This window comes from Bactrocera dorsalis, chromosome 4 (genome assembly GCF_023373825.1).
Source record: "Bactrocera dorsalis isolate Fly_Bdor chromosome 4, ASM2337382v1, whole genome shotgun sequence".
NCBI classification, from domain to species: domain Eukaryota; kingdom Metazoa; phylum Arthropoda; class Insecta; order Diptera; family Tephritidae; genus Bactrocera; species Bactrocera dorsalis.
The window spans coordinates 300,930-317,668 of NC_064306.1; the positions used below are offsets into that span (position 1 = coordinate 300,930).

The window sequence follows — 16,739 nt, forward strand, 5'->3', positions numbered from 1 at the left end:
TGTGCACGCTGCTGGTTTATATTCATACGTAAGGATGTGTGAATGTGAGATATGAGCACTGCTGAAAAGTGAGAATTTGCCAATGGACGGTGCAACAGTGAATTGAGTATAGTAGCAGTATATAGCAAGGTGTACCTCGTCGTCGTCTGTGGCATATGCGGCAGCGTGCCAACACGTCTTCGTGCACCTTGGGACCGCCACAAGCAAAGAGGGAAAGGCGGAATACAAAAGCAGTTGGAAATTACGGTTCACAAGCAGCACGGTTGGTGTCTGCTTGAATTTATTGGTATTAACGCGCTGGGAATTTTGAGGCAGTCAAACCGAACACACACATTTGCAAAGAGTTGTTGCCAACCGACTGCCAGGTGTGGCACGTGCCACATCGTCAGCGTATGTGTGTGCTGATGACTGCAGCTTAGTGGCGAATAACTAATAAAATTCATTTTGTGGTCACAGAACAAATTGAATGATAACAAACACGTTCATGGAACTCAAAATAATAAATTCTGATTTCTTGGCGAGAAAAGTAAACCGAAAATGTTTAAGGGCGAAAAATGTTATTTTAAGTTGGCAGTTCAGTAAAGGTTAATATAGCTACCTAAATTATATGTGTCACACATATACATTTTTTAAATATTTTTATTCTCGTTTTATTTTTTTATACTTTTTGTTTTAATTTTTTTTTTATAATTTCTTATACTTCTTTTTTTTTAATATTTTTTAAATTCTTTTTGTTTCAATTTTTTAATAATTTTTTTTTTAATTCTTTTTGTTTTCATTTTCTTTTTCAATTTGTTCCCTATAATAAAAAGTTTTGTATGTGTATAAGCTGACCAGATGAACCTATTCATGATAATTTCAATAGTGATTTCCGCCATGTCAATTACTTAACGGAAAATGAGAGAGTTAATCTTGACATTGAAAATGGAACTTCAATATTTCTATTTTTTCGTCGTTTTTTAATAAATCTTAAATAAACATTTATATAGTTCCTATATTATAGTGCAATCTCCGAAGAAATTGTTTAGATCAGACCCCTGTTACATATAGCTGCCATACGAACTGAACGATCCAAATTAAACTTTTTTATAGAAATTTGACAAAGTAGCACGACGAAATTTAGCAGATATTAATATCCAAGGCATTGTAATAGATAAATTTGAGCGAAAGCTTGGCCGAAACCCTATATAACTAATATCAGGATTTGCGAACATTCGTCTGCCTTTAGGCTATATGATTGGCTTTACACGTTAAAGTAAAGATTTTGATTCTTGAAAGTGGCAAGAGAGAGTATAAAATGTTCGGTTGCAAATTTACTTGTTCTTGTTAAATTTTTTAATATTCGCTTACGCTCCCTGCTGTCGTCTTGGTGTTTTCAAATTTATACAAGTTTCTGCAAGGTACCCCTGGATCTTGATTATAAATTTCTTCGCGTTTACAAATCACGAATTTTGTTTTTGCTTCATAGATTTTATGCCACGGTGTATAGGAACTTTATATACGCACACATACATAACATAAATATGAAAAGGCATGCGTTCTTGCATTGGTCTCACTTACAAGTATATACTAGTATGTGTTGTTGCAGACTCTTATTTATCTACTGAAACAAGCTTTAGTTTACTTTTGTGGCACCACATACTTTGGTTTCGCGGGCACGTACTCATTCACACTACAAAAAAACAAACGCACAGACTGAAAAGCACATACACAGCCTATTAGACTAAAAAAAGTAAATTCATAGACAGTAGTAAATATCAAAGCGGATGCGGATGGGTACCCGACATTCTACAGTCATATATATTTATGTCCATAACCAGTAGCATCCAGCGCGTGAGGGCACGCTTACTACACCATCGTTTATTATTTCAATCGTTGCTTTTTTGTTTCGTTTCTCATAGCGTGGTTTGTCTAACTCCTTTCGTAGGGAAGTACTTCTGCTATTTTCTATTTCCTACTTCGTGCTCCCTTCGGTCGGTTGGACAGTTAGTTGTGCGCTCGGTCAGCTGGCGTCGTTGTTGGAATTCGCCCTCTTCGTTTCTCAGTGTAGATGGCTTGCTGGTTCATACGTTCGGCAACTCCACTCTGTGCTTGCTTCCTGTTATCCCAATATGCGAGAACGTCAGCGGGAATATTTCTATAAGCGTAAACTCACCCGCAAACGCACATATACAAACGCATTCACATAATCCACGCATACATACAAAGGCAATGCCATAGACATTAAGTCTCGAAAACTAGGATACGCAAGACGATATTTGAATATATTTTTAAGCACGTTATTTGAGAGTTTATTGATTTTTCATTTCCATATTTTTCTGCACAATTCTGTTGTGCATGTGTCTGTGTGGAAAATATTGCTGAATTAGTACATCACTTTTGTTATAAATTAATGATTGTCCCCACACACACACACACAAACTATACCATACCACATTCACTTATCCACTTTGGGGCTCCATTCTGCTCGGCTCGCATTCGTTTTGATCGTTGCACGTTAATGAATTATATAATTTAGTAACATACTTTCACTTGACTTCACTTTTTTCTCTACTCTATACTTTGTAATAGAACACTGATTTGCAAAAAAATAACTTTTGTAGCACTAGAATAGCGAAAATTTTCTTAAAACATATAATTAGCTGCTTTTTTGTTTTTTCTTCAATTTTTCCAATGTACTGTTTGCAAAAGGTGCTTCAGTGAACTGAGTCTAGGTTATTAAGAGCACCTTGCGGAGCGGTTGGTTAACGTTCAGATTTCCGAGTTTTCGTTTAAACACCACCAGTAGAAAAGACAAACTGAGCTCAGTCGAGCTTCTGCTTGGAAAATTTCGCCCAGAAATTTTTTGAGGACATGAAAATGAAACTAGGCGCGCGTGAGCACACAATGAGCGCTTAGAGCGTTTGCGAGAGCGCACGCGAAAGCTTAAGCAATCGGCTGATTTGTGGATATTAGCTCACATGCCGATACATTCATGCTGACAAGTGGTGGGTGCACGTGAAATCGCGTCATTTTGCCGGCAGCCGATGATTTGTTTACATACCTGAAAGCTTAAGACGAAGTATTTGCGAGCATAGATGGGTTGTAAGATTTGAGTGGTTTGACATTTAGTATGTAGAAAGTCGGACCAAAAACATTTCATTTGAATAATAATAAAAAAAGCAAAATAATTTGTGAAAGGACACATGCAATTTTGAAAAAAAGTATTGAAATTCTTTTTTTTTTTTAAGTTTTGATAATTTAATTTTAAAATCTCACGATTTTTTTACGATTACGATACGATTTATCATAAAAACGGTTAAAACCTATAGATTGTTGAATTGAAGCAACATTGCTTAACTAACTTCACTTGGAACAGCTGTTGCCAACTTTGCGTCACATGCCAAAAGATAAACTCACTTTACATTATTTTTCTTACTTATCTTCAATTTTCTTCACATTTCTCAAAAGTTTGCGTGCTCACTCTCTATCGCTTGCAACGTACGACGCATGCGTATAACTGCTCAATATTCCCAATCTATATTCTCACTAATGAGCAGGCAAGAGTTCAAGCAAATAAATGAGATGCTCAACAAGGACTTGCTACTTTGTTTACCCCAAATTTCGTTGGAAATATACAAATCTCGTGCAGTATTGCACTGACCATCCCATCCACTCATGCATCCACTAAGCATTTCCTTTTCAAAGCCAATTAATGGCGACGCTGCCTGCCGTTGTTAATATTGTACTCTATTGAGAAGAAGAAAGGTGTGAAATACTAAAAAGCGCCAAAACACAATTAGCTGTTTAAATAAAACAGGAAATAAGTGTAATGCGGAAAGTAAAAATACGAATAAAAGCACAAGCGCTTTGGCGAAGCAACATAAAGCGACGTAGTGAAAGTATGTGGCGCGAAAAATGCGATTTGAAAATTTATTTTGCAGAATTAATAAATTCACACGAATGAAATTTGTAAAAGCATGCCACAACATATAATATAAAAATAATTAACAATTTGGGGCGGCTTGTGGTACTGCTAATGTGTGGCGACAATTTTAACATCTCCTAATGGTGAATATTTAATAAGCTTAATTAGTTCTAGCAACTTTCGTGCGTCTGCCGAACCCAAACAAAAGTCTTCACTGAAAGTGAATTGTTCATCACATAGCTTTGTTGTTGTCCTTCTCTTCCAACCTGTGCATAAATTTCGTTACACATTACATACATATGTATATATATAGTGTATGTCTATCTTTATGTACTCGAATGGTTCCTGTGTGACTCGTACTATCGTTGACACTCATTTTTGGCTCTTTCATTCTATCTTTGTTGTGCGTAACGCAGGTAACCTGTCATATTTTTAATTAGTTTCAAAGCTTAGTAAAAACGCGGTCTCAAAGCCTTATCATTCGGGCGGCAACATCTTTAAATTATTGATAAGTTGCTCGTAAATGATTTAGCCACAAGAATTAGCACTAAAGATCAACACGGGTGCAATCAAAGATATACTTCTACATAAGGTAGATTCAGTTCTAACGTTACACAGTAGAGACAACGAGAGTGTGTGGTCGCTTAATCAATGGTTAAATTCAAAGCACAAGACAAGTCTGTTACAAGCTCCGAATATTCAAATGCATTGTTTGAAAAAGATTTGTAGCTGCCGAGTTGTGGAAAAATAGTTCCAATGCGGTTTTCAAATTCAGAGCTCGTGTACTTTTGTCACCATTTGAGTGTATATTTAACCAACGATTAAACAAAATTCAAGAGAAAGCAAAAATAATGAATTTTTATACCAGTGAGTTATACGAAAATCGTTATTTTGCGATCGTACTCACTTTAGTTGACGGTCTCGGTGCCACACGGCCAACTGTAGACGTTCGTTAGCGCCATCGGTTTTAGTTTGCTGTTGTGTTTGTGGTTTCGCGCCCAAATCGAACTTGAAGCGATGATCAAAGTACGGACGACTCGAATGTCTGTGTACAGCGGTGCGTTGGAAGTGATTATCCATTTTTTTAGAAGCCGGTTTGTTGCGTATCAATGCAACCTTTACGTAGGCATTCAGCGCAGTTGAACCATTGGGTCGCTGTAGATCGCGACAACGTATAACTGCAATCGAAAAATGAATTGAAAATTATATTTGTAAACTACAAATTGCAGAGAATATTTTTGACACTTTTGCCAAAGCCCAATAAATTTGGAACTCACCATGTACATTTAATTGTTGCTGCTCCACTTGTATAGATAGTTCCACATGGCCGCGCACTGCAGCACTGTTGGGCGCTTTCCATGAACCCTGAGAATGTCGTGAAGTTTGTCCCGAACCGAAGTGATCGCCCATTGTAGAGCTCGTATTGGATGATGCGACAGAACTGCGTTTCGCAGCGTTGCTAAAATCCACATCGTATTCATCATCACTAGTCGAGGAAAAGCTCAGGCAACGCTTAATCGAGTGTGTCTCCTCTAACGTCGGTGTTGAGCAGCACTGCTGCGATTGAGCTTCTGTTGTCGTTGCGCCGGTCGTGAAAGTATCGATTTCTGTTGAATTTGGTGGCGTTTGCATCGCCAATAGCTCTGCGTTAGTCACGGCACTTGGCTTAAAAAGTGGTGTGTCCGGACTATGCACACCGTCGGTTAGTGGAACACCGATCATTGATTGCGGTTGCGGTGGTGGCGGTGTCACATTTCCAAGAGATTTATCTATTTTGCGACGGGACTCCGTGGTTTTGGCATTCTTACGCCGTACAACACGTTGGCGCTTGAGATGTGTCGGGGTTCGCACTTCCATTTCATGCACGCTGATTTCGCTGTCGCTAACAACAGTAGGGGAAGAGCTTCCTAACTCGGTTTTTACTTCATACTGCTGATCGCTATCTCTTGGACGAACCGCATGCACACGCTTTACATCCTTACGTGCACTCTCAATAATCGCATCTAACATACGGTCAAGTGTTACGTCGCCCATACGCGAAGAAGAAAGTGAATCGTCCCGGGAAGCGCTGCGGAAACGCAAATGGCTTAGTGGTGTATCTTGAGTCTCCGGATTGACAAAATCGTCCGAAAAACGATTGCGCGAGGTTGGGGTACCGCTGCGACGTTTAACGTTTAAATTCACATTGCCTTGAGTTTGGCAACGCAAAGGTGGACGAGTTGGTGTATAATCGACTCGCAGAGGACTCTTTCCATTGCTGAGGTCCTGAAATGCGGTGAGCGAAGTATTACCGAAAGAGCTTCTTGTAAAATGAACGCCAAAGTTTTCTTTATTAGCCGCGCTGGTAAGAGAGTGTCGAACGCGACGTGGTGAATGCGCTTCAAGTTGGTTATCGAGTGAGTAGCGTTGCAAGCGTCGACGTTCGAGAACGTGCGTCATAGTAGGCATCTCCTTTGTTATTATTTACTTCAATGATCGATCTTTTTGTGGATTGATTAAAAAACGTTTTGTGATTGAGAGATGTTGTTGATGGGTTCACTGCTAGTGAGGTGTAAAAATATGGCCTTGTTATGATAGTGTCGCTGGATTTGTATGGAGTTTAGATGACAGGAAGAGGCTTCTGGTTTTGATGTTTTTTCCACTTAAGCATTGCGAGAAAACGGAAAGATATTAAGCCTAGAACGAACAGATACAAATTTGGATTTATTATTTACTACAAATGCAACAAAGTTTTTAATAACAAATTTATATCAATTTTGTGAAAATTTTTTTTACCAAAAAACGACAAATTCTAACATTATTCGTTATTACAAATTAACACCAATTGTGAATTTTAAGATGTACGGGTGCGTGTATTTACTACTTCGCTATTGTGAACATAATTTTTCGGTGAGAGGTTGTTGTATTTGCTAAGTCAAGTCACATATTAGACACAAGGTGTCTGAAATGCAGCGTTTTCACATTTTTTCATTGTCATATTAGCCCGGGAACCATTCTGTTAATTTGAATAAGGTCCGCATTCATATATTTTGTAAATATATACTATATGTGGTGCGGCTGATTAAGTTTCGAAATAATTTGTGTGATAATATAAGAAGGCAGATGTATTTTGAATGGCTTGTTGATTACTTTCGAAAATTGCTTTATCAAAATGCAGTTAACCTTCTTCCTCAGTGAAGTACGCTCGAAACATGGAAAGAATATCTGCGCGCAGCAGCTGTTCTGGAGATTTTCACGCGCAATCGATATCAAACAATGGCATGATCAGCTACCGAAAGGAAAGATTTTCTAAGTATAACGGCGCACAGACAAGTATCGATCCAGATAATAGTTTGAGCCAAACAGTAAAATTGTATTGAATGGTGGAGTAAGGGAAAGAAAACAGAAGGCACCTACGCTCCTGGGCTGAATGTCCTTTTCACCTACACAAACAAACAAAATTGAAAACGCGAAGAGAGTCGTGCGTGAATAGGCAAAGTATAGGTGTGCTAAATGTGTTTGTGCGTCATTCCAAATTTCTTCTTTTGGTACGATTGCTTTGTTATATGGCTGTGCAATGGAATTTCACCAGTTGAACGCTGGAAAATTGCTGCCACTTTCAACGCCGAATATGCAGGCAACGCTGCCATTGTTGTAATGCAACGCAAGTTAATTGCGTACGAGTTCACTAAGTTCTTATGTATGCGTACATGTGTTTTTTGTTTTTTGTTTTTGGCGGCTGTCGCGCTGTGGTCCGCTGCCTCTATTACATGCTTTGCGCGCCTTTAAAGTGAGCGATATGATTTTTTGATTGCTTGCAATCAGCTAAATTAAAGACTTTGTTCGTGTTTTCTTTAAACACATCATAGTTGTTGTTGTTGTGGAAAAGTAATGCGTTCAGCTACTTCGACTTTTGATTGTCACATGACTGAATTTGACCTTTTCCGCTGAGAAGGGAAGGCGGCGCGAATGATGCTAGGGATATGCGTTACAAGTAACACTCTGATTGCTCTTGTTTTTCATTTCCCTCCATATCTGCGTAAACATGTGGAAATGTGTGTGTGCGCGAATACCCATCGTGTTTGTTGGTACTCCAGACGTTGTTGTTACTCAAGGTATGCGCAAGTAGTTTCTACTGACTGACAGCTGTCATGCTGTGTAGCTTTTGTGCTAGAAGCATCTATGATCGCGTGAAGGCAGCGAAACGCATGAGGTCTTTGAGGTGCTTTATATCGATTTATGCTTTGACTTTGTGGAAATTGTGCTACAAAATATGATTTTCTATAAATGTGATGTCGTTACTTTTTATTTATGTTCCAAAGGCGCGTGCAAACTGTATGTGAAAATGGCACTTTCAAATTTATTTATTATTTTTTTTTTATATTATTCTTTCAGTATGGCGGATTGCCACCATTACTTTTTCCTGCTTCTTCTATGTCTCGTATGCATAATAATATTAATTTCGTGTTCATATTTCCGTGTGTCCTTGTGCGCGTTGTGCTGACCGCATCATCTACAAATTTCGCAATTTTAGGCAGAAACGTTGCAAAAATTGCAAATCTGAAATGATTCGTTTGTTGCTAATAAAAATCCAGTTTATCGCTGGAAACTGGTAATTTGTATGATTTACTATCGACAAAGGGGTAAAAAGACGCGCGAATGAAAGAACACAGAGATAGCAAATTGCCAAAGCTAAATTTGTTTCTTTAGCAAATAAATGCAGAAAAGCAGCCAACGACAGACGAAGGGTCGGGCGATAGGAAAAAATCATAATAGAAATTGGCGAAAATCCGTTGCCTACATGCATATGACTATGTGCCGTAACGTTGGTCTACAGCGTGCTCACTGCACAGGCGCCTCTTAGAGACACGACGCTGTTCACTTCAGAGCTTTTACCATTTTTTTTCCAGAACCCGTTATTGTGCCAATTGCAAAATGCAGCGCCTGCTTTGCTATTATTTAATGTCTTTTCAATTCTATTTGTATACCTCTTTTTGTTTTCTTTTTGTAACGATCCTTCGAGCTGCTAGACTGTTGTATAGGTGTGTGCTTGTCTTGAGGATCCTTGCGGCTGAAGCTTTCAGGTTTGTGAACGCGCGCAAATGCAATCCGCGCTTACCGCAAATACCTACAATCGTCCGTTGCCAGCGAGACAACTGAAGCCGAGGAGTTGCTGGAGCGTACATGCACTTTATGACATTGTCTCTGCCATTTTTTGGCTTGTATGCGGCTATTTAATGCATTCATTTATTGCCGTTCAACATAGTGTCCTTCTGCCCATTTCAAAGCGCCGTCAGTCCTTGCCTTTATTATCTTTTTTTCTTTATTTTTGCAACGAATTTTTCGCTTTTCTGTTTTTTATCTGCCGCAATGGTTGCGCGATTCATTCCAATAATGTGACATTTAATTAGTTTGGAGTTCATGCGTTAGCTCGTATGAGATCGTGCTATACTTGTGATGAATCTTCTGTGTAAAAATACTTCGACAGCAAAGTATTCCGTTATGATTTGTCGTTGCCGATTTTGACTTCCAATTGCCTTTTCGATTTCGATTTCTTTCTAGTAGGAATGCTAAAATATTAGTGTGTATGCCAGTGAAGTTTATTACTGCCTTCGAAGCGGCAGGCAAACCCTTTAAAGAACAAGAACCACATGTTCAGCTTGAGCTCATTTACCATAAGCTGCATGGACTTTTGAAAAGTAGTGTATGTATGGATGTGCCCGTGTTCTATCACAGGACTTTCGCGAGTCGCACGTCTTTGTTTGGCTTTTATATTCCTTCAATATACTGTGTTTCTTATTATTCCCTCCCAAATTGCCATACACGAATTTTTTCTCATATTTTAATTTAACTTTATTGTGTGCTAAAGTGAAAAGCGTGTTGCGAGTGTTATGCGAAAGCCATTCTGGGTGTTTATTAAGTGCTCTCCTGACATTGTTCAGCGCCATGCAGACCAAAACAGCCAGTCATATGAGCGACCAACTGACTGACTGCCGCCGCTTGGGACAGCACATTGAATTGCCGCACAAAGGACTGGCAGACATTTACGCGAAATAATGTGAATGTTTGGGCAGGAAGTTTGCAAGGGACTTATTTAGCGACGAGCTCCTATTGAGTGGTAAACGAGCTTGCTTGAGGAGTTGCCTACCGAAAATGCGATTGATTTACTGCTATTTCATGTAAATGAAATGCATTACATAGAATAAACTGAGCATGGATTGAAAGACGCCATGAGCGTCGCTGAGCGAAATTCACACGGGGGCTCACCTAAAGACATAAAGGAGTAAAATACTAATTTCCGGTACGTTCGCAGGACTTCGGTTTATATAATTTTCTTTCGTTCGAGTCAAATTGGAAATTGAGTTTTAAGTATCCTCGTCTTCTATTATTATTATTCTGGTGCTCATCATTTTCATAATTTGCTACTCATTCATCGGTAGACCACAAATCTATGATGCAAAATATTGAAAACCGCAAAGGCACATAAGTAGCCTGCTTGCCTCATCTAACCACACGACGTTGGCTGCAGCAAATTGCATCTTCTGCACGTCTGCAGAGAAAGGTGTAAGACATCCTGCTTAAGCAGAAAACTCACTTAGCCGAACAAGGAAAGTTTAATATTCAGACTTGGCGAACAAAAAACTGAAAATGGGAAATGTGTGCCGTAACAAAAACAAAATTTAGGGATTACTCTCACCCTGAGTAAAGACTGCTGTCGTGAGTGCAGCTTGGCATAATCAGGGCAGCCCTACCATCAGCCGACCCATTTGGCCACGCACCTTTAGACAAATTGGCTTACGGCCGTTCGTACAAAGATCGACTGAAATGAAGTCCACAGCCAAGCAAAAAGAAAAGGTGTGCATGCAGAAGAAAGGGCAGAAGATTAGCTGGATCGACAGATGAGGTCGAACGAAATGCTAGGAGGCTGGATTGAGAATAAGAATGCGGCTATGAATGTAGATCAGTTGTTGTTATTTTTCAGTGCAACTATTCGAAAATGAAAAAGATTCAACATGTTTGTATGTATGTATGTATGAGCATGCGCATGTACATACATATGTGTATGAAGAGAATGGCATATCTGGTGTAATCCATTCACGTCACCCCCAGAATAGAAAAAAAATCTTTGGCTTACAGCAACAACATACCGTTATACAACTGCCGGTAATACTGTCCTACAGCTGATTGTTGATCAGAAAAAAATCCTCTACCCAGCAGACTTGAAGACGTCAGCAGTCGGCACGTTGTGCATTGAGGGATGGCGGAAGGCAATCAACAGTGCTTAGAGCGCTGGCTTACTCCAAAGGTATTTACCCTGGCATTTGGCAAAATTGGCAGATACGCTGCTGAAGAGGGGTTGGAAATTAGATAAATTAAAATTAGAACTAGTGCAGTTGCTAGGACAAATGATGAGGTAAAGAGCGGCATGATCGAGAAGGGGAATGCGCATGCTGAAGGTCGCCAAAGTGATATAAGGAAAGGAAGAATGAGAAGCGGCAAAACCAAAACAGCTTTAACAACTGCTGATTGGTGGAAGAACTGGAATTGTGCGAGCGAAAAAATCGATTAAGACGAATTATATCCTCGGGATGGGTTTCTTTTTATTTTTTTATGTTAGAAGTTCTTTGCCTGAGGCGTTTCGGGACACGGGACGAAACCATTCTGTATATGGTCTTTCTTTCTTCGATGAAGTTGTGTGAGTGTGTTTTTTGGGAGTTACATGCCACGAGCAAATGTAAATTATTGGAAGGCGTTTTGTCTCTAATGATTGACTGCGCTGATTGTAGCAACGGTTGATGTAATTAAATAAATCAAATTTTTTTTTAATGGTATGCTCATGTCTACCTTTACAGCTGCGGCTGTGAATAACTGCACTCACTCACCTGTGGCTTTTGCTAGCTGCGTTGGCACGTACGTTGCAAATCCATAGCGAAACACAATATGAATTTTAAAAATTTCACCAAATTTACAATTTTTGTTAAACACTTAACTTTAGTGGATATATATTATATGCAAATTCAAAATTTCCAAATCGAATACGAATCACAAAATTTTGTTTTTGGTAACACATGCAATTTTTGCAATAAAAAAAATAAAAAGTTCAAAAAAAAATTGCAAATTAAATATTTCTGCACAGCCGGAAATGTTTAGGCACGTCTGTTGCGTCTGAGTTAAGAAACTCGAATGATCCTGCCATGCGGTGACGCGTGCGCACTACACTGTGCGATTCGATCAGCCAACGGTCGGCTGTCGGTTTGGTTGCTCTCGGCACAGTTGGTGGTGGCTCACCGCCTGAAGAGAGTCGCACAGATAAGGATCAAACGACGACACCATTGCCACGAGTCGACAATTGTCGGTAGCTGACAGCTCTCGTGACGTCTACCAGTCTCAGCGTTAATGAAGAGCGTGCGTGTTTATGCACTTTGTGCTCTTCCTAGCCGGAAAGAGATATTTTGAGACAATGCACCTGGGCGAGCAACCAATAGAAACGCAGTGACTGTGATTTTTTGCTGATTGTTGCATATGTTGTGGGGTGTTGTGCGTTTTCGTATTAAGGTCGAGATTTAGTTTTTTCCGTCTGGAAAATGTTGAATTTTGGATTATTTAAACTCCTTGAATGTCGATGTAAATAAAATATTTTAAAACAAAAGTTAGCTAAACTAAAATTTAAATTCGGTTCGAAGATAAGAAAACAAAGGATGCAGCTTTTCTGACTTCCATTACCTTTTTTCAAGGAGCCAAATTTTTTTAATTTTATTGCCAATTTTCCTTATTCCAAGTAAATCTAAGAACCAGCAAGAAATCTTAATAAATCGTCTTTTCCTTAGTTGCTCGAACTTGGTCACTGCTATGGCTGGCTGACTTTATATCTTTGATCACTTCAGCACCTCAGTTAGTCTAAGCTCTTTTCCTGACTTTTGCTAAGTTGTTTGTTTAGTTATGGCAAGCGAATAAGATATTTTATTGGTTGTTTAATCTGATAACATTAAGAATCGCCGAAGGCTATATAGTACCCGGTTCGTATTTTCTCAACTTTTCGCATGCGCCGACTACAAAACACTGTAAGTAGCCGATACCGTGCACAGTTGTACGTAAAACGTCGCATTTCCTCAGTCAGTCAGTCACTTTTTGTTCCCTGACAGAAGCTACGCTGATCCGTTGCGCTTGTTCCCGATTCGTGACAGTTTATTTTTCTTGTTCGCCTGTCTTTCTGGCTTTCATTGATAGTCCAACATGAAAAATGGCATGGCAGTGACTCCAGCATTCTGCCAGCCAAACTAAATCGATGCGACCACATGAATAGGCGAACACACACACACGCATGTATTCTTAAATAAATATTACAGATAATGGACTACTTTTTCTTGTATTTTCTCCCGTTTCTTTGCCAAATTTACTGCTACTCTACTTTCTTTTGCTTGCACTTCTTTGGCACATGAAAAATGCGGCAGCTGCCCTCCTGTGGCAGCAGCCTTTAGATTTTCGCAACAAAAAATTGTACGGCGTGCAGAATGCCTTACTTTCTTTTTGTTACAATTTTTCATAGACGCTCATAAAGACTACCAGTAGCCGAAAACATTACACAACCACTGTCCGGCTCATCAACGGCGCACATCGTGTCCATTCACTTGGACCACTTTGCATGCGCCGATTAAATATTTGACCAGATGCCATTGCCTTTCATGCATATATCTCTCACATTCTTATTTCCTTCGCAGATGAAAGAATATCGATGACACACTGGTGTCTATTACAGCTAATGTGTAGGTGTGGCAAGCCATTGTGCCAGTGAATCCTTCTTACTTTCTTTTGTTTGTTGGCATTAAAAAATTGTTGGCTTTAGCCCTGCGTTTCCTGCTCTAAATCTAAGTTGTGTTGGATTGCGCAGACGCCGGAGCACGCGCGTGCAACTTCATTCAGCTCGATGCAATTTATGCGAGTTTTTATGTGACACATGTCAAATATTTCATAACCATTTGATTGCCATGGGTAACTGGAGTGCAATAAATGCGCTATTAAGTCGAAATGTAAAACATATTAAAAGAAAGCGTTGGAGCTGCGCAGATGAGCGATCTTCAGTCGAGCACGCAAAGAGAGTTGAAAGTGATTTCTTTGGGAAATAATCTTAGCTCTTTGAACTAAATGCAATAAGTTTTTTCTGTTTTACGGCCTTTCAGCAACCGCAAAATGAAAGCACGAAAAACAGTTAAATGACAGTTACTCAGACACATGAGTCAAAACTACTTTCATATACATATGTATATACGAGTGTAGGTTAAACAATTCAACTGCCAGTCAAAATTTGCAATATTGCGCTCACATTTTCTCAGTCAAAGCGGCAGGGCAGAGCTGGCAAATTGAAATCCAACCCACATTCGTCACGCCACACATCAGTTGCATGCACTAGAGTGCAATTTCTAGACTTGCACACACTTGAATGCACGTCTAAGTATAAATTTGAAAAAAAGAAATCAACAACAACAACAGCGTCAAGCAGCTAGAACCCTTTCGCTGCCGCAGTGTAATCGATACATTTCGCAAAGCCTGACAAATTTCGAATGCCAAATGCGCACCGAGCTCTGAAATTACCAATAAATTGCGCGTAATTGCGGCACACATCAAGGCGCAACGGCCCATGTTGCAGGCCGTCCAAGCGATTTGTTCAAATTGCCAACTCATTAAATATGCGAAAATTTGTGAAAATTTGATTTTTCTCACTGCTCATAGCTGCTGTTTTTGTTGTAATGTACACTACCTGCAAATAGACGTGTAAGGGTGATAGCGCTCGGCGGTCGTGCGAATTCGGCGCAGCCTCGCATCCTTTCGTTTATAGCGCACCTTTAATTAATATTCATGCAATTTGTCTTTTACTCGTAAATCGACAGCGAATTAGTTTTGTTCATGTCAAAGTTGTTGCAACACATTTGTTCGCACGGATTAGGCGGCCTCGTCACACACCAGGATAGCGGCTAATTTTGCAAATTCATTTAATGCTATTTTTGAATTTATGATTGCAGATTTTCTTGAATGTCGCCTAGAAAGGGTGCAGCGTTTTCCATAATTTGTAAGATTGCCTCAAGTATTTCAAATACGCTCGGCAACTTTCATTCGTTTGACATTATTAGTGCAATGAGAAATTTATGGGTTTTCTATGCAAATTCCAATGATTTGTTGGGAAAATATTTTGATGTGTGTGAGAGCAAAATATGTAAATTCTGGTCGCTTTCCCGTTTCAAAGTATCATTTTTCAGTGTGCAGTTTTTCAGCGGTAGTGTGCATTAAGTAAATGAGTGCGGATTGGATTTTAATGTAATTGTACGTCACAGCAGTGTTTCTATTCTAAGCAGGCAAGGCGATAATTTCATGGCAGATAATTCCAATTTTGTCATATCGTATTTTTTAGGAAAAGTTTTACGTAGACAAATGTGCTTTTTATCCTTCAAATTTTGCGTTAGGTTATGTTAGTTGGATTATCAAAGATCGCACGTGAACTGGTAACAGTAGTCCTTTGTATATGATAACCCCGTTCACTCTCCACATAAGACTTTGCCACACTTGAAACAATTGTTCCGACAGCCGAACTTGGTTCGTCCGTATTTATTTCATTATAATATTATAAGTATTTTGAACATGTAATGCAAGTAATTTTTTCTACCGTTAGTAGTAGTTCTCGGTGAATTTAAATGTTGGAAAAATCAAAATTTCTCACATTTTCATTACAGCTGAACATTTACCCAAGCGTAAAATCATCAACGAGCTGCCGAGTAATATATTTTAATCAATGCAAAGGATTCAATCAAATCGATTATTCACTGGCATTATTAGCCAAAATCGCTTGCATCGGAAAACGTGCCATGTCACCTAGATGCCAGAAAACTGCGGTTTCGCTTTTGAAATGAAAATGCTTCAGAATTCGCCAGTCATTTTGCGGGATACAGTAAAAAATGAATGATAATGACTTCTCTGCGTATACTTACACATAATTACATGCATTTTATCGATCATTGTCGACCTGATTGGATTCTCCATTAATCTAAAAATCGCAAATGAAAGCAACTGTCCGCCTCTCTCACTACGCCATTCCTCTTTCTGTCATGCTATGCTACGATGCTGTGCTCTAGTCATTCATTTTTTATGCACAACTGTCAAATGAATGCCATTTTTGACGCGCTCATACGGCACTATTGACAATTGAGGGCGCTAACGGTGTTCTTGGGGTTTTCACATGCATGGGGTATAATTTTTGAAATGTGCACTGAATTGAAAAACATGCATGCATTGCAGGAAAGAGGAGCGCGCGTAAAAACTGCAAAAACCGCAAATTTTCCTCGAACAGAAAATCTTTGGTGCTCGAAAACAGACAGTAAAAAGCAGAGGTTGAAAGAGATTAATTAGAAATATTTCGGATGAATGAACTGTGACTTTCGATGCTGATAGTAATACGTCCTGAATGACTATGTAATAAACGCGAACTTTGATTTTCACAAATTTTGTTTTAAATGCAACCTTTTCAACAGTAAATGTGGCAGCACATGGTCTTTTAACGAACCTACAAAGAAAAACGAAAATCAATCATTGCTGCGCCGATTTCTTAACTTATACCCCTTCTTTCAAATCAAAGATGAAAGTTTGCTTTTACTCTTTCGATTAAAACCTTAATCACATTATTAATGTAAACACGCTAATGGCTATGAAATGAACGCCGCTTATCAGCGAAAAGAAATCTCAGATTTCAAGTTGCAGTCATCGGCGTTACAACTGAAGTTGCTGTTTGCGCCTTTGTAAGCACATTCAAATGAGTCAATTACAATTACAAGATGCGATGCCACCCAGAACCAAGCCCAGTCGTATC

General features: G+C 39.1%; 1 protein-coding gene across 5 annotated transcripts in view; it reads right to left on the bottom strand.

Annotated features, from left to right (window-relative positions):
- Positions 1 to 12,056, bottom strand: part of LOC105230479 (uncharacterized) — a 44,845-nt gene extending 32,789 nt beyond the window's left edge. For 2 of the 5 annotated variants that reach the window (XM_049456613.1, XM_011211265.4), the window contains exons 1-3: positions 11,770 to 12,051; positions 5,185 to 6,583; positions 4,815 to 5,085 (exon numbers count right to left, since the gene is read on the bottom strand). In XM_049456613.1, coding sequence (XP_049312570.1) covers positions 4,815 to 5,085; positions 5,185 to 6,355 — 1,442 coding nt within the window. In that variant the 5' untranslated portion in view covers positions 6,356 to 6,583; positions 11,770 to 12,051. Of the gene's footprint in view, positions 1 to 2,432; positions 3,275 to 4,814; positions 5,086 to 5,184; positions 6,584 to 11,769 lie in introns of those variants that run through there. The other 3 variants (XM_049456615.1, XM_049456616.1, XM_029552016.2) reach the window with 3 other exon arrangements.
- Between the last annotated feature and the right edge of the window lie 4,683 nt (positions 12,057 to 16,739).